This window comes from Perognathus longimembris, chromosome 1 (genome assembly GCF_023159225.1).
Source record: "Perognathus longimembris pacificus isolate PPM17 chromosome 1, ASM2315922v1, whole genome shotgun sequence".
NCBI lineage: Eukaryota > Metazoa > Chordata > Mammalia > Rodentia > Heteromyidae > Perognathus > Perognathus longimembris.
In genome coordinates, this window is record NC_063161.1 from 10,501,985 (window position 1) to 10,520,345 (window position 18,361).

Sequence of the window (18,361 nt, forward strand, 5' to 3'; positions counted from 1 at the left end):
CCATACAGGCACTGTGCTAGGCTATGTGTAAGTGTCACCTGTATCTTTTTTTTTTTTTTAGTGGCACCTTAGTCAGATACCTGTCTTTATTTGTATTATGCAAGGTTAAAACATAAGAAATCCAGCCAGGTGTCAGTGGTCCATGCCTGTAATCCTAGGTATTAATGAGACTGAGATCTGAGGATCATGGTTTGAAGCCAATCTGAGCAGAAAAATAGGTGAGATTGTTATTCCCCAATTAACCACCAAAGAGTTAGAAGTGGAGATGTGACTCAGGTGATAGAGCACCAGTTTTGGGTGAAAAAGCCAAGCAAGAGTGCAAGAACCTGAGTTCAAGCCCAGAACCACCACACATACACACACACACACACACACACACACACACACACACACACACAGTTTCTCAACATTCCTAGGGATAATTCTAACCTCAGCTGTGGCTTTTATCATTCCCATTTATGACTGTTGCAGATCTATGCCATATTCCCTACACAATTGTTGAGGGCCTAGCACTGTGCAAGGGTTAGAACATAACCATCAACAAGGCTGGTCCCGGACCACAGGCTCATCAGGGATGATAGATAGCTCACTGCCAGTGAGCAAGCAGTTGTGGATGCCCTTGTCCCAAGATGCAGGCTGTCCTGGAGAGGGCATGCAGACAGAGGATGGAGGTGGGAGAGGAGGCCATCTCCTCTCACTGCCGCCCACACTGGTGTGCGGGTTTGCTCCTCCCTCCCCTTCCCACAGAACTTTGTATAGGAGGCTCTGAAACTTGTACAGGAAGCGCTGGACTCCTTCGAACACAGGTTTGATTAAACAACGGGCTTTGTGACACTCTGTGCTATGGAAACACGGGCTTTGAAGTGACAAATTGTGATCTCTCCCAGCCTCTCTGACAGCATCCCAGTGCCTTCGCCCATGTTCCCAACACTTTGTCACTTGTTAGTGTCACCTTGGCCGTTGCTGAAAATGTAGAAAAGTCAGCACAGCTAACTTTGTTAAGGGAGTAAACAGAGGTGGAGCCTTCGCTCGTGACCAATGGGGGGAAGCCACAAGAGGTCCCCAAGTAGGACATCAAGAAGATGCCAGTCAGTGAGCATGGGAGGAAGCGGTTGATGCCAGAACAGGCACCTGCATCAGAGAAAGAGAGTGGCAAAAAAATACCCGTCAGAATTCTGGAGGACAGAGGCAGTGGCCTTTAGAGCCAAATACAGAAAGAATAAAAGTCTGCCATGGTGCACACCTGTAATCCCAGCTAGGTAGAGGTGGAAGTCAAAGAACCATGAACCAAGGCCAATTCTAGGCAAGGGAAACCTACCTTTAAAAAAAATGAAGCAGAAAGAGCTGGAGATGTGGCTTGAGTAGCAGAGTCCTTGCCTAGTTAGCACAAGACCCTGAGTTCAAGTCCCTAGTATTGCCCTTCAAACAAAGTTGAGAATTAGAGAAGTCTTTTAGTTCTGACAGTGAGAGGGCATTGCTGACCTTTGCCAGATCTATGCAAAAGCAGGCTGTAACCTCTGGAGAAGCTCCTGGATGGGAAAGAAAATAAATAGCCAGGGTAGGAGAAAGTACAACGAGGAGGCCAGTGCACAGGCCCCTCCTCTCACTGTCACTTATTTTGCTATGTGGCCCCAGCTAGCTCCTTCCAGGCAGATGGTGCTGTGTGGATGATACTTACAAAGCCTAAGCATGCAGGCCATAGGAGTCCTCCTCGCCTTCCATTGCTAACCACTCTCCAACCAGCTGCCCTGACTGATGCACTCTTAAAGCATTCATTGCTCCAGTCACATGGGCAGAAGGGTAGACATGTGTCACTGCATTAACAGCTGTGGCCCAGATAGGTACTGTGATTGCCGACTCTTCCTAATGGCATCCTAAGCTGGTGCTTGGTTCATTACTATAGTTATGAGAGCATTATCTGATGGTGATAACCACTAACTGTGTAGTGGTGACTGCTGTGCCTAGCTCTGAGCATGAAGTGTCTTCCTTGGTTAACCATGCATAGGGCACCAAAGGCATAGGTGTGGCCACCAATACCATATAAGCCACAGTGATGAAAGAAACAGTGCATATAAAGTGCTTAGCATAGTGCTTGCCACTGAATACATATAAGCACATACTTTCATGTATCTATCACCTACAATATACTAGACATACTCTTAAGAAATTAAGTTCTTCCAAATACTACATTTGTTAGTGTCACGAGTCTTGCAAATACCTACAATTCTCTTCTAACTGGCCAGAACATAGGTCTAGACCCCTCCAAGACTGTGTCTAGAGACCCCTGTGCCTCTCTTTGCACCCCTCCTACCACCTACAGCTCTTTATGGCTAGTCCTTTATAGTTATTTGTTCAGCTTTGTAAGCAATGTCTATGTATCTGGCTTCAGTAATACTCATTAGTTAGAGAATATATTATATTACTTAACTCTCTTAGTAATAAGCCCAAAAAGTATCTATCTCTTATTATCAAGGTAACGAAACAAAGTCCAGAGAGACAGGACTGTTGCCCCTGCTTGTATAATTATGGAAGTGACAGAGTGGAGGTAGAATTTGCATGATCTCCTTCAGAAGATCATGCTCTTTGTCCCATGGTTCAGCCTCCCTTCAAGCTAGCATCCCATGGGAGACATTCAGCCCTCTGTGTATTGAAAATCATGTTAGTTGGCTCATCTTGAAACATCTGAATATATGTCCACATTCCCAGATGACAGTCACATGGTGAGAACAGAAGAGCAGCTGCCCAATTTGTGCTGGGCATAGTTCCCCAGCCTGTTCTGGCATTCTGTTTGCCATTCTCTTTGCACCCTAACCCCACACAGCCCTCACTCACAGAACTGAGCTAGTTCACTTGAAATTACGGGCCCCCTCCCCCAAGATATAGACAGACCCAATTGAGATAAGTTTGAAACCTTATGCTCTGTGCTTTCCCATTTCTCCTGACCTCAGAGGTAGGTTCTTTTCCTGATTTTGTTTTCCTTAACATAAACCCAACATCAAGTTGGGTTTATGGTTGTTATCAGAGCCCAGACCTGTGAAAGGAAGTATCTGTTACAGGGAATGCAGAGCAGAGTAGAATGCACTAAGAGTAGAAAGACCGGGGTTAGGTAAGGAATCCTTTGGTAAAAATGGATGAATAGCATTTTAGAAAACAAGGATGCTTTCTCCTAGCTCATCAGGAAAGGGCTAAGTATTGGTCATGGTGTCTTACTTTGTTCCTCCCCTACCATTCTGTTCACAGCCAGCAGTCCAACCCTGCCCTTGTGTTGACCTGGTTTGCAGTGAATGCCATTGTCAATGGCCAGTGCCCTCACACTCACCATTAGCTGGTCTTGCTAGATGCTCTAGTGCAATTCCAGGTGCCATCAGTCAAGGAGGAAGTTGCCAGGAACCTCCACATGACCAAATCCAGTGGTCATCCCCAAGTTCTTAACTTAATTCTCAGCAGCATTTGCCTGCTATGGTATCTCATTGACACACATCTTGTCTGTCTTGGCTTCCCTTCCCCCTCCCTTTAGAAATACATCAACCCATTGATGATGTTCTTGTATCACCTTCCTGTGGTTGCACCTACACTATCTCTGTAATCTTATCTGAGTATATTGGAAACCGTGTATACTGGTATCGGAAGTAGGAAATTGAAAAGGAACACCAAATTTGAGAGACACAGGGTAAAAAAAGACAAACAACTAAAAAAGCAATACTATAAAAATGGCAAAGAAACACATGAGGAAATGCTCAACATCCCTGCTAGTAAAGGAAATGCAAATAAAAACAACCCTGAGATACCACCTCACCCCAGTTAGAATGGCCTATACTCTGAACTCAGGAAACAACAAATGCTGGAGGGGCTGTGGGGAAAGAGGAACCCTTCTCCATTGTTGGTGGGAGTGCAAATTAGTACAACCACTTTGGAGAACAGTATGGAGGTTTCTCAAAAAGCTCAATATAGACCTACCCTATGACCCAGCCATACCACTCTTAGGCATCTATCCTAAACAGCAAAATCCAAGATATCAAAAAGGCATTTGTACTTCCATGTTTATCGCAGCACAATTCACAATAGCCAAAATATGGAAACAACCCAGATGCCCCTCCACAGATGAATGGATCCAAAAAATATGGTACTTATACACAATGGAATACTACATAGCGATTAGGAATGGTGAAATACTGTTATTCGCAGGGAAATGGTCAGAACTCGAACAAATAATGTTGAGTGAGACAAGCCTAGAACACAGAAAACAAAGGGGCATGATCTCCGATATATGACTGTTAACAAAGGGAGACGGAGAGACAGTAGAGACCAAGTCTGTGAATACTGTATATGTTCTTGATACATTGTATATTGCATATATGTCAACCTGACCTAGACAAGGGATAGAAAAACAGGTCGTAAGATATCATAAGAAATGTACACACTGCCCTACTATGTAACTGCACCCTCTTTGCACAACACCTTGTAAAAAAATTTATGTCCAATTAATAAAAAAAAGCAATACTTGCAAAACTGTTTGGTATAAGTGAACTGAACACCTCCGGTGGGGCGGGGGGGAGAAGGGAAAGGGGGAGGAGGAAGGGGGGTATGAGGGACAAGGTAACAAACAGTACAAGAAATGTATCCAATGCCTAACGTATAAAACTGTAACCTCTCTGTACATCAGTTTGATAATAAAAATTTGAAAAAAAAGAAATACATCAACCCCTTGAGACTGATTCTATAGGGTCCCCCACTGCAACTAAAGTCAGCAGTGACAATAATACCTATTAAAAATGGAAATGGTATGTCAATAGTGGTGTGCTATGTCATTTAGGGGATAATGGGCAAGAGTAGTACAGATGTACAGAGATAGATAGAGAGAAAAAGAGAATGATTTTTTTTTCAAATTTTTATTATCAAACTGATGTACAGAAAGGTTACAGTTTCATACGTTAGGCACTGGATACATTTCTTGTACAGTTTGTTACCTTGTCCCTCATAAAGAGAACGATTTTTAAAGAGCCTTCACATACAGATATGAGAGCTATCCTGAAATCCATAGAGCAGGCCCATAGAGTGAAGAGAGGCAAGATCTGTATGTGACAATTCTAAGGCAAAATCTTTCTTTTCTAGAAAAACTCAGGTTTTGTTACCAAGGTTTTCAGGTAACTAGCTGAAACATTATCAAGGGTAATACCCATTCCTCAAAAGTCAAATGATTGTAGATGTCATTCATGTTTATCTGATACCCAGCTACCTTCACAGAAACATCTAGCAACTGGCCACTGAGGTCCAGCCCAGTTGACACACTAAGTGGACCATGGCAGGCAGCAGCCTTCCTGTGCTTCAGAGGTGCCAAGCATTGCACCAGGCATTACCCCCCGCCCCCGACACACACACACTGCTGCTTTCCATTACCAGCATGTTTTACCAGTGCACAAATGCTAAATACAGGGATTTGCCCAACAGGTCAGCAGTGGTGGAATCAGAACTAGAGAAGGCAGGATTTCCGGACCATTCCACCAGCTTCCTGCTACCTCCCATTTTAATCACCAAGATTCATCTGTAGGAGAGATATGTGGAAAGTGACCCAGAGAGTCCCAGGCTGGCCAGGGATGCCCTAAAACTCAAATCTCTTGCCTCCCAACCCAGCGTTCTCACTCACCATACGACCTACCTACCTCTGCCGAAAACGTCTCCAGCCCCTGCACCACATGCTGTCCAGCTGTGATCACATCACATTGCCTTCCCCTCGGTCTGTAAGCCCAGCAGTGTAGGATGTTGAACAGAACACACTGCAGAAGAGCCCGGGCCACCATTATCATCTCAAAAACACAGTTGTTCTCCGAGCCTGTACACTGCCACCACTGTACTGCCAAAACAACTTCATGAGGATTGAAACCTTGGATTAAGTCTGGAATGGACCTACCAGGTGTCGACACATCTTGGTAGGATTCGTATTTCATTGAGACTACAGGGAATGTGCAGAGATCACGTCAGAATCTCATACTGTCCATGCTGGGGGAAATATGACTGCCCGGGGCTACCTTTGTAAGGCATGATACTCACTGAGTCTCTTTGCTCTGGGTCTTCTACTCTTTATCAGTTAGGCTTGTTTGGTGGCAAGCAACACAACCCAATGTGAGAAGCTTAATTAAAATTCATCTGAATCAAATGAAAACGTTGGCTAGTATATCTTAGGAAATCTCAGTAGGGGTAGACAACCAGTGCGGAAGACCTCAATTAAGCAAAGCAACTCTAGGCCTCTGTAGCAAAAGTTCCGGAATCTTCAGAGCATTGTCTGACATGAGTGGAAGTCAGCCACGTGGTTTTCCTGTTTCTGTTCTAATTGGCATAGGTAAGGAACAGATGTGCATACTTGGGACAAGTGTCCACCTCTAAGCAACCTGAGTCAGGGGTTCAGGAAGGGGCAAGCAAAGCTCAAGGGTCTGCTCAGGGGCCATAGCAAGGGGGAATTATTTTTAAATTTAGCATTCCAAGAAGTGATTAGTAGAATAACGGTGATTGCAGCGGCAATTCGATGCTTCTAGGGAGAACTTCATGTTTATAGATCTCTGTATCTGTTATGTATGTGTGTGTATACATTTTGCTCATTCCCTTCATAACTCAGCCCTCCCAGCCTCCCACTCCATCCCTACTGCATTCATATCTTAAAATAACCACTGCAGAGGCAAAGGGAATGCTGGCTGACTCTAGATGCGTGGCCAGGGAGGAGGGAATCTTAAGCATCTGAAAACTGACATCATTGCTCTGACAAAGGGGAAGCAGGATTCAGGCTGAGGATGAGCTGACTCATACCCCTGGACTTCAGACTGACTTATTCCATCTGCTATCATCCTCTACCAACCTGCTCTGGAATAGTGGCGGGGGGCCATGTATCACTTGATTAAGCATCATGATGCAGTGTGGACTGCAGTGGTGTTCACAGGGTTCCAGACTGAACTCCTAGTCCATCTTGCAACAACCTGCTCTCGGATGAGACCCTTTAGCAGAGGTTGATTTAGAAGACTTCTCTTATTCTGTCCTGATCCAGAGTCTTCTATTGTTCATTTGTCAAAGCCTGCTGATGGGTGTCCTCCTTGGCCTATAGATCTGTCTTGTACTGCACTGGCCTCAGCTTACATAGTTATTACCTCCTTAGGATAATGGCTACTCTTTGCCACCCAGCCCTGGCCTTTGCCTCTGCACATGCTCAGAGCTTTGCAAGATGGAGCGACTTGGGCAGTACAGCCATAAGCAATTGTGTGGCCATGAAGGTTGCGCCTCTCAGTATTTATCAAACTGCCTTCCAAATGTCTACCATTCCAAGAGAGGCTGCTCTCGCAATTTCAGAGGCAGAAGCAAACAGCTCATGACAGCACCAAGACCTAAAAGTCAGTGGTCTGAGCAGAAAGGCAGGATGAAGTACCAAGTTCATAGCCAAAAGAAATCATAGCAGATTGAGCCAGGGAGTGATGATAGCCCTACAGTGTCATTGATTCCATTTGCTGCTGCATTCACCCCTCATGCCAGGTGTGCTAAGCAGTATTCCATTACCTTGATCACAGCAACTCCAGGAGGCAGACATTATTGCCACCATTCTGGAGGAGGAAAGGAGCTCAAGGTAGAGGGAAGCTAAATTACTTGGCCAGGATGACAAGGCTCGTAAAGCCACATTGCCAAGATTCAGATCCAGTCTGTGGTCATTAAAAGCTCCGTGCCCTGTGGCACTCCCTGGGTCTTTCTCCCTTTCTTCGTGCCGAAGGGTGTGATCTGGGTACCCTGAGGAGCAGAGCAGAAGGCTGGGTGCAGAAGTGGGAATCAGAGAGAGGTTAGGGAAACTCTGCCCCTACAAATGGCACACTGGAGTTCTGATCTACTTGGCTGGGTGCTGGCTGCAGGAAAGAAGAGGCTCAGGCTACTTCCATGGTTCAAAGTCCAGACCGTCGATATGGTTGAGTGGTCACAGACTGGTCACTCTGCCATTGGCCTTGTGTTCATCTGCCCTTTGAGACCTCCCTCCACGCCTGCAAGTGTAGGGGAGGCTGCCCCCTCCTACCCTGCCTGGCCTACCCTGTGTTTGCTCTCTAGAAGGTCTCGGTCCTCTGGGTCAGCCATGGCGGATGTCAGTTCCTCTCTGGGGACCCTAGATGGGGACGGGCAAAGTCGCTTGGCCTCCCCAGGTTTCAGTTCTCCCGTCTGAAGCTGTGAGGTTGCTGCGGGCTTTCTCTCACACACCTCCCTAATGTGACCACAGCCTGCCCTCCTGGGGAAAAGTCCTGCCTGGTTTCACAGTACCAGTCTCTCATCCTGCCACCCTCTTTCAGGAAGTCTGTCATCCAGCTGGACCTTGCCAACACCAAGAAAGCGATGATCGTCCCGGCATTTGAGACGCTGCGCTACCGGCTCTCTTTCCCCAAATCGAAAGCGGAGTTGCTGTCGATGTTGGACATGGGGGCTCTCTTCACATTCAGGTGAGTAGCCACCACGCCATCCTCCATGGGGCGTCAGAGCCTCTCTCCTGGGGACCCTAGACACCAGAGCTCCTGGCCCAAAGGTTGGCAAGTTGCATAAGGCCAGTGAAAGCCCTGGTCCTGCAGACCTGTCCTGGGAATCCTCTCTTTCCCCCCACTCCCAGGCCATGCATTCTGTTTTCTGCATGCCTGACAGGAGCTATGGGTCCAGACGTTGTGGGTGCAGATGGAATGACAGGTAAACTGGGAGTAGGAGCCTGCTACCATGTCCTGGCTCTGAATTCCTTCTTTTGTGTGTATGATTGTTGGCTTGGTCAATGGGTTTCATTTAATAAGTATCTTGTCTTCACTTACCTAGGGCCTGGGCTCTGTCCCTGAGCCTCTCTGTGCTCAAGGCTAGCAGTTCTACCTCTTGAGCTACAATGCCACTTCCAGCTTTTTCTGAGTAGTTTATTGGAGCCAAGAGTCTCACGAACTTTCTTTCCTGCCCGAGCTGGCTTTGAACTGCCATCCTCTGATCTTAGCCTCCTAAGTAGCTAGAATTACAGGTGTGAGCCACTGGTGCTGGGCTTTGCTTTCACTTTTGGTCTGTCTTCTGAGCCCTTTGGACCTAGCATGGGCAACCATCATTTCAACTTAAGGTCATCACTGTCAATCCAGAGCTGCACACGGCTTCGAAGAAAGCCCTCATTTCCTACAGGAAATGTCCTGCAGGAACATGCAGAGCTGTCTTACCACAGGACCCAGAAGCTGTGGGCTGCACAGGTACAAATAGGTTCAGCCTCCCAGGGGTAGACTACAGCATGAAGTATAACCGTGCAGGGCTGAGGCATAGGAGTTATGCTGGGTTCTACATGGGGCCATGTGAACAGCGCCATTGCTTTGGCCTGCTTCTGCTAAACAGAAGCCTCCATTACAAGTAATGTAAGAATAGCCAACACTAAAGCACAAACCACGCAGTATTTGGCAAGTCCATAGACATAACCTCAATTTTCATAATACTGCATAGTTTCTGGAAGTCTCTAGAAGGTCTTCTCAAGCTATTCTTTGAAAATAACTCTTGAGGTAGGATATTCATTCAGCAGTCCACAGATTATTATGTTTTATTATCATTATTATGTGCAGAGATTATTATATTTCATGAGACTATAGTGGTCCTGGTGGAGCCTTCATTGTCCATCCAGAATTCTAGAAAGTGACCTGGAAGAGTTGATTTCTTCCCCCTGCCAATTGTTCCTTACTACTTTCCAGAAAGATAACAACAACTACCCCTTATTGAGTGCTTGAAATGTGCCAGCCATTGTGATCAGAATAGTTAATCCTTACAGCATACCTAAGATACACTCCCTATTTTTTAATTATTATTAAGGAATTGTACAGAAGAGGCTACTATTTCATAAGTCAGGTAATGAGTACAGTCTTTAATGTTCCCCTTCCTTTATTTTCCCTGAGTTTCACCCTCCCATCCCTGCTGACAAGTTGCATAGGCCATTTTCCACATAGTGCAAATTGAATAGCATGACTTTAGTCCCCTTTTTAGAGGTAAGTTGTGGAGGTTCTGAGAGGCCAAGTAATTGGCCCAGCGACACATGTCTAATAAAGGGCAGAGCCAGGATATATCCCAGGTCTGAGGAGCCTGTGCTCCTCACCAAAATAGCATTGATCTACTGACAAGTCTTTAATTTTCATATTGATCAGCATTTAGAGACACACAGTAAGAAATCCAGACTTAGAGGACAAACGCCCACCTGAGTCATTATAACCTGGAGTCTGATCACCTGGCAGATTTCCAAGGTATTGGTTCCATCTCCAGCCCTCGGTGATCTGAGAACTCATTTCGGGAACATGTCTATGGGCATGATAGCCAGGCTCTGGCCTGCTGTGTCCATGATTACTGCTCTGGTCAAGGGCTTGTAAGCCACCATGCCTAGCACTAAATTATAGCCCTTCCCTCCAAGAAATTGCTCTTGTCACCTGCTCTCACCATCACCATCACCACACACCTCCTCCCGTCCACATCCGGCATTACACCCGCTGCCTCCTCTAGGGGCGTGGTTCTGAGTTTGGGCCCCAAGCCTATAGTATCACATCACCTGGCCGTTGTTAGGAATGCTACCTCAAGGCTGAGCTAGACTTCCTGAGTCAGAAACCCTGGCACTGGAACAAATCTTCCACAGGACTCTGTGGTATGAAAATGTTGGGGTGCTCAGAACACCCCAGATCTCAGTAGCATCATGAGAAGTGTACCCAGGAACCCTCTCTCATTACCTCAGCACTGTTTCTGAGGCCACCTGGGGTTGCTGGGCTCTGGAGAGCAGCCCCTAAAGTCTCCCGGGCTGACAGTGGGCTCTTCAGGCTGTTTTCAGACCATGGTTTGTTTTAGTGGTGGGTTGATTGTGATTTCTGCCCAGCCATTCAGCACGCTGTCAGTGTTCCAGGCCGAGCAGGTGGAAGCTGCATCCCCAGCCAAACAGAACTGACCTAGCTGTCTGTGCCCTCCCCTGCTCTTTTTTTTCCCCCTCTTCTGTACTTAGTAATGGACCAAAGCATTCAGATTCTGAAGAAGGAAAATCAATAAAATAGTCGCTCATCTATTGATACCATAGAGAGAAGACCACTGTGGGTTGACATCATACCTAGGAGAGACACAAAGAGAAAGATTAAGAATATCCTTGTGTTTTTTTTAGTGAGTCCCTCACTTCCTGTCAGTTCAGGATGGAAGTATCACTCTTACCTCCCAGTTTGCCAAGAGCAGAAAGTAGAGAGACAGAATAGTTAACTTGTCCACTGGTACTGAATTCAGAGTTCCAACCCAGACCGGCTACCTCTCAGCCCTATGTATGAGCATTTTGCTGTACTGCTTAGTAGGGAACTAGCATTTATTGAATGCCCGCTGCCGGCCAGTGCTGTGCCAAGCTCTTTGCATTGTCTCGTTGGCGCTCCTTGGCAGTTCATCGCCACAGGTATTATTTATCTCAGCCAATGCCAGGGGAAGCTAAAGCCCCATTACAGTGCTTTGTTGTACAGGTCTTCAGATTGTAAATGGCAGAAGTGGGATTTGAACCCTAGCCCAATGGCTCCACTGTGCTCTGCTTGGGACCTAATATGGGTTTCTGGCCATCACTTACGCTGTGTCTTCGTCAAAAGCACCAGGTGTCAAGCGCCTGTTCAGCAAGTTCACAAACAGAAAGCCAACTGCTTCTTGGCCTAGTTTGGGGATTCGAACTGTGATTGACATTTCTCCCTCGGTATCCTTTTTCATGCTCCATTAAAGCTCACACTTTCATTTTATTTCTCCAGTTAAGTGACTGGTTTGGTCAAACATTGCTGCATTGCTGGAGCTGAGAGTCAGGTCCCTCCTTCCTCCAGCCCGCCCCTCTCACCCAGCAACACAACTAGAGGAAAGTCCATCTGATGGCCTGAAGACCACGTAGCACACACTGGGAAGATCCCTTATCCCTGAGGGTCTGCAGGAAGCCCAGCCTCAGCGGTGTGAGAGCAAATTAAGGAAGAGCCTTAGCATTGCTATTGGAGTGCTACAAGCCACAGGGACATTCTCTCTTGTCTCTCTCTCCTCTCTTTCAGAATCTCTCCCTCTCCTTCTCTGACCTACAGCGTTGCTTGCTCTGTAGAACCATCCTCGAGAAAAAGATGAAGCCCAGGGCTCTTGAGCGTCTCTCTGTAGCTAAGCCATGAAAGGCCACCTTTCATTTCCTACAGCTCCTGTCTCTAGCTCTGGGTACCATCTTCCCTAACCTCTTTCTCTTTATCCTGTCTGTAACCTCACTATGCCCCCAGGTTCTACCATCTCTGAGGCAGAACTCCTGTCCCAGTCACTGGCTCCTCTCCAAGGCACTTCATGCCTTTTTTAGACAACTCATTCATGCACTCATCTATTCAGTGCTAGAGTACCGTCATTGAGTACTTGTTCTGTAGGTCAGAGAGGACAGGGGACAGTGGCATAGAAGGGACTCAGCCAGATATGGACTGAAATCCCAGCTTCTCCACTTAAATACCTGTTACCTGAGATTAGTTAAGTTATTAGAATGTGTGTGTGTGTGTGTGTGTGTGTGTGTGTTATTTCAAATATTCCCAATGCATAGTAAGTGGTTATCAAATACCAGCTTCTTGATCTTGTCATGTGTTTGTGTTCATTTTTCTATGGCTGTGTATAGCAAATTACCACAAGCAGACCTGATCAAAACTGTGTAAATGTACAGTCTGTCTCTGCTGAGGAGTTGGTCAGTGGTCCAAAGATGAATTGGGTCTCACCAGCCGGAAAGCAGCCTGTAAGCAACGCTGCTGTTCTGCACACAAGGTCCTCTCCCTACTCAGCGGCTGCTCACGAAATTCCATTCCTGGGGGTGGTACAAGCTGAGGTCCCCATTCTCCTGCTGGATTTGGCCAGGCACCCTGCTTCAGCTCCTAGAGTCCCATAGGTAGTGCACAGTATAACTCTGCTTCCTTCCAGACCTAGAGCTGAAGGTTTATAGGATCAGGTCTCACCGCCACCGTAATCTCCCTCTACTTTAATATGAGGTCACCTGATTACTAACCGTTCATTCAGTCTACAAAAATGTGCTCACAACATAACGTAATCCCAGCAGCCGCCTACTCAGAGGTTCTGTTTCAAGAATGAGGGTGCTCTCTGGCAGTCATAGCCACAGCACAGAGTACAGACCACTGTCAACTGTGTCCATAGAAATGACAGAGCATCAGGAGTTCACCAAACAAGGAGGCAGCCTCCACCTTTCACAAAGGCCCGGGCCCTTCCCTATAACAGTATATTCCAAACTCACTCCAACAGAAAATTACTCTTTCACAGCACTTGGAGCCAAATGTCCCAAACCAGAGTATCAGTAGGGCCATCCTTTCCCCCAAAGAAGTCTAGAGACAAAGTCTTCCTTTCTTCCTTCTGCCCTCTTTCTGGTCCCTTCCAGAAATCCTCAGCATCCCCTGTGTTAGGGATGGAGCCATCACTCTGTCTGTGCTCCATGCGTTTCTATCACTCTGTTCAAATTTTCTTCCTAGAAAAGGACACCAACCATTGGAGTAGGACCCATCCTAAGCCATCTTGACTTCATCTCAACTTGGTTAGGTTTGTGAAGATCCCATTTCGCAGCAGATCCTGAGGATAACACTAGAATGTAGCTTTCGCAGGGAGAGCGCCACTCACATAAAGACCATATCCGCCTATGTTGCGTCTTCCTCCAAAGTGGTAGGGTTTGGAGAGCTTGACTTCCTTCCCTCCCCCTAAGAGCTTCTCTCCATGTGTCCCAGGTATCATGTCTGGACGAAAGGCCACGCACCCACAAACTTCGCCAAGTGGCGGACTGCCACCACGCCTTACCGGGTGGAGTGGGAAGCCGACTTCGAGCCATATGTTGTGGTGAGACGAGACTGCCCAGAGTATGACCGGAGGTTTGTGGGCTTTGGCTGGAACAAAGTGGCTCATATCATGGAACTGGATGCACAGGTGAGAAGAACGGACACCCGCCCGGGGTGTGGTGAGAGGGAGGTGTGCCGGAAGGGCACCTTCGGGAAAAGGAAAACCAGGTCTAAGAAGGAGCAAGTTGTACTCAGAGATCTAGAGTGAGAGCGCAGCAGTCCTAATCGCAAATCACAGCTGACCTCAAGTCACTGCTCTTTCTTCCTCCCTTGCAAGAAAGTTGGGTTGCCAGCCAGGACCAAACGTGAATCCCCCGTGACAAACCATTTCACCCCTTTGTCTTCACTCAAGCAGAAGATGAAGACACACAAATGATGGATCGTGTTGGCACAAGCCAGCTTGATCTTTGGGGTTGTACAACAGACACAAAGTAGTGTAAGACTTCTATCTAAATGACACAAAACACACCACTACGAGGCACCAAGGGACTCCCCTTTAACTAAGACAGCAGTGATTTTTTTTCAGCCTGCATTCCCTCTTAAAAAAAACCCTCATTCACTCAGCTAATGCTTATTGCTCACATAGTTTAAAAAAGAAGTCTGCAAATTTTGGAGGAAGAAACCAAGGTTCTACCAACTTCCTCTCTGGAGGGCCAGATCATTAAGTTCTTGGGAATTGGTGGGGCCTCTGCTTCTCCCACTTAAACAGCGGCTCAACTCTGCCATGGCCACTTTATCCATAGACATTGTGTGAATGAATGAGCATGACGATGGTCCAGTACTACTGGGTACATGCAGACATACAGCAGGTCAAGATAGGCCATCATTTGTCACCACTGGGTTACACAAACAGAAGCCAGATTGCTCTGGATGAGTTAGGAGAAGGCTACCTCCTCCCGCCATCCCCACTCTGCTTCGACTGCTCTCCATGCTCCTTTTCCTGGCTCTCAAGAGTTAAAACATGTCTCAGCCATAGCACCTCAGATTCAGGAAATGCTGAGATTGGAAACAGCGATGGCCCATTGAGAATCACCAGGAAGAGCTTCCCCACAATCCCACCATGCACGAAAGCTGTCGGAGGGGAGGGGGTGATTGAGAATCACCAGTGTTGGCAGAAGGCGGTAGAGCAACGCCCGCATTGAAGAGAAGAACGTGTGGTCTTTAGGGTCCGTGTCCCCATTGTGCTTGCAGGGAGCCCCAAGCACTGCTGTCTGCGAACACCAAGCTAGTCAGCCTCAGCTTCCACGTGCCCAGACAGAGCTGAGAACTGGGCTTTGTTTATTTTATGTTTATTTTAGGAATATGTTGTGTGTTTTCCTGTCTTGGACCTAGAGCACAAGTCACCCATAATTTTACCCATTGAGAGGACTGAAGGAAGGACTAGGGGCCCACTTGCTGGATGGGATGAGTTAGGTGCTTTGTCCACCAAACAGCGATCTGTGGATTCTTGTGTTTTCGTGGTGTTTTTTACTCTGCCAGGTTGAAGGGACCTTCATGGTGGTATAGCTTGTAAGAAGGAGCCAGACAGAGTTTTGCTCTTGAGAAACTTCAGTCCAGCTGAATTTTTTTTCCTCTTGACTTTTATTCTTGTTTTGTCCCCTCTTTTTTTTCTGAATAATTATTTATTGTCAAAGTGATGTACAGAGGGGCTACAGTTTCATATGTAAGGTAGTGGGTACATTTCTTGTTCAATTTGTTACCTCCTCCCTCATTCCCGCCTCTCCCCTCCCCTTTTCCCTCTCCCCCAATGAGTTGTTCAGTTGGTTTACACCAAATGGTTTCATAAGTATTGCTTTTGGAGTTGTTGGTCTTTTTATCCCTTGTCTCTCGATTTTGATATTCCCTTTCCCTTCCCTAGTTCTAATACCAGTATCTACAGTATCCAGAGTACTCAGATGAGATACAGTGATAGTATGGGGACAACCACAGGCAGGGGATACAAGAGGATCATGAACAACAGCAACAAAAAGCTATGGTTTCACATGGCATGTTGAAAATAATTACAACAGTGTATAACACTTGTTTCAATAACATGGAGTTCATTTCACTTAACATCATCTTATGTGTTCATAAGGGCATAGCTGTTAGGCTCTTGTGATCCTCTGCTGTGACTAGCCTAAACCTATGCTAATTATTCCCTATGAGGGAGACCATAGAGTCCATGTTTCTTTGGGTCTGGCTCACTTCACTTAGTATAATTTTTTCCAAGACCTTCCATTTCCTTACGAATGGGGCAATGTCATTCTTTCTGATAGAGGCATAAAAATTACCCCCCCCCCTTTTTAAAAACATATTTTCATTATTTTTAAGTTGCTTTTCATCAGAGCAGTTCGTGGATACATCATTTCTTGATCATTGTCGCCCCTTTCGTCATCTCCACCATCCCTTTCAACCTCATCCCTTCCCTCAGTTTTCTGAATTTTGTAGCACATGAGTTAGGGTTTGTGACTGCACTCTCTCTTATACTGATCGGTGGAGGCTGGCCCAAAGCTCACCGAGCCCTACCAGGAATCACATACACCGATGTCAGTTAAGAGCAAGAGAAACCCATGGCTGGGTCACCAGAGTGACCACCAGGATGTGAACTTAAGTACATCAAGAGCCTTTCGGGGCCCGGGTCAGCTCAGTGCTCTCTCTGCAGTACTAGCTTCACTTTCAGGGTCATCTCTTGAGATCGGTGTGATCGCTTTTGCTTTATGAAAAGATACTTAGCCCGGCTAAGCATTTTGCGCAAGGTTATGGAGACAACCCTGAGCGTTCGCACTTCATGCCATTCGTCTTTGTATAGTTCTGCAGTTCCTTCATTGAAAATGGCCCACAGCTGTGGTCCTGAGAGATGAAGGTAGGAGACTTGTGATCTGAGGCCGGACTGTATCTAAGCAACAAACTAACAAGCAAAAGGACTGGGGTTATGGCTGAAAGGGCAGAGCACTTACCCAATACGTACAAGCCCTGTGTTTGATCCCCAGGAGTGTCACGTGGGCCTTCAGCATGCATTCCCCAGGGTTCCTGCAAGGACTCACTCTGTTCTTATCTCGTCTTGCCAGGAATATGAGTTCATCGTGCTACCCAATGCCTACATGATCCACATGCCTCATGCCCCCAGCTTCGACATCACCAAGTTCCGTTCCAACAAGCAATACCGCATCTGTCTCAAAACCCTGAAGGAAGAGTTTCAGCAGGACATGTCACGCCGCTATGGCTTTGCTGCCCTGAAATATCTCACGGCTGAGAACAACAGCTAGCACCACGAAGGTCACCACGAGGGAGAGGCGTGCCACGGGGGAAGAGCCACTTGCTGTCTGGGGTCCATGCCTTCAAAATTGAGCACTGCTTTGTTTTTGTTTAGTTTGTTTTTTTCTTGGTTTCTTTGGCCCCCACAAAGCTGCTCTCACTTCCCAGATCACGGACAAGGATTCAGCCAGCCTCTGTTGCATTCCCAGCGTGTAGGAAAACAGTCCACCGACAGAGGGCGCAGTAAGAATGGGAAGCCAAGGGGTGAGAGAGAATCGAAGGTTACCAAGGTCCCACAAAGAAAGCCACATGCCAAGGCAGGGGCTTTGAGACATTTCTGTTGTCTTTTCAATCATGGTAGTTTCATCCTAGGTGGGGAGAAAGGAAAATCAAGGAGTCTTCCCAGGAAATAAAAGCAAGTTTTCTCTTCCTTCAGAGGAAACTTTCTTTTCCTTGCCATGTAGCTGGGTACCCAAGGGGCGGGCAAGCCAAGGACCTGAACCAAGCATCCGGAGCCCATGGAGACACGGTATGTGCAGGGACCTGGAGGCGAGGCAGATTGGTCTTTTATCACTCTTATATCATTTTGATTTGTTTTCATTTGGGGGATTTTTGATTATTTTTTTGGTCTGGGATTCCAAAATAGAAAAATGTGATCCGTCCAAGCTCCGAGGGAGACCGTGCAGCCTGAGACAGCATCTGTCTCTCAGCTCTGACCCAGCAGGAAGGCCAAGCGTCCCCAGCAAATCAGGATTAGCACTGAGGGCCCACGACGGCGCTCCCTGCTCTCCGGAATCCAGGGCTACCGCAGGGCACATTGGGCACGGCCAGGCCTACCGCGGGAACCCCAGTCACATTTTTCTATGGGCAGAGACTTGGTGGTGTGGAAAGGAGCCATTTCAGTGCACATGGAAGGTACGAACCTCTCAGGCCTCCAGAGGAACTTGGATCGTCATGGGAACCCAATCCGGAGACTCAGCGCAGAGGCCCGGGAGAACAGGGTTGGGTTTCTCCGCATCGGTCCAGCTTCGCTGTGGACAGGGGAGGTGACGACCTCAAGCCTCCCCTGGGGACCTGTCCGAGAGTCGGCCAGCTCCTCCCTTTGACGCAGTTAGAGGAGACACTGGACTTTTTACCTATTTTCTTTACTCTTCACTATTAATGTTGTGTTTACATTGATGAGAACACGAGTTCTTGCCCTACCCTCCGCTGGGCTGTTTGTATTGAGTTGCCATGTGACCAGCAAAAGCTGCATTCAATAAAGGAAAGTACAGACTGTTCCTTCC

The 18,361-nt window shown here is 47.0% G+C and overlaps 1 protein-coding gene across 4 annotated transcripts in view; it reads left to right on the forward strand.

The window, feature by feature from the left end:
- Positions 1-18,356, forward strand: part of Large1 (LARGE xylosyl- and glucuronyltransferase 1) — a 453,235-nt gene extending 434,879 nt beyond the window's left edge. For all 4 annotated transcript variants that reach the window (XM_048356361.1, XM_048356369.1, XM_048356383.1 and 1 more), the window contains 3 exons: positions 8,307-8,453; positions 13,734-13,929; positions 16,889-18,356. In XM_048356361.1, the coding sequence (XP_048212318.1) occupies positions 8,307-8,453; positions 13,734-13,929; positions 16,889-17,086 (541 nt within the window). In that variant the 3' untranslated portion in view covers positions 17,087-18,356. The remainder of the gene's footprint in view (positions 1-8,306; positions 8,454-13,733; positions 13,930-16,888) is intronic.
- Positions 18,357-18,361: the final 5 nt, after the last annotated feature.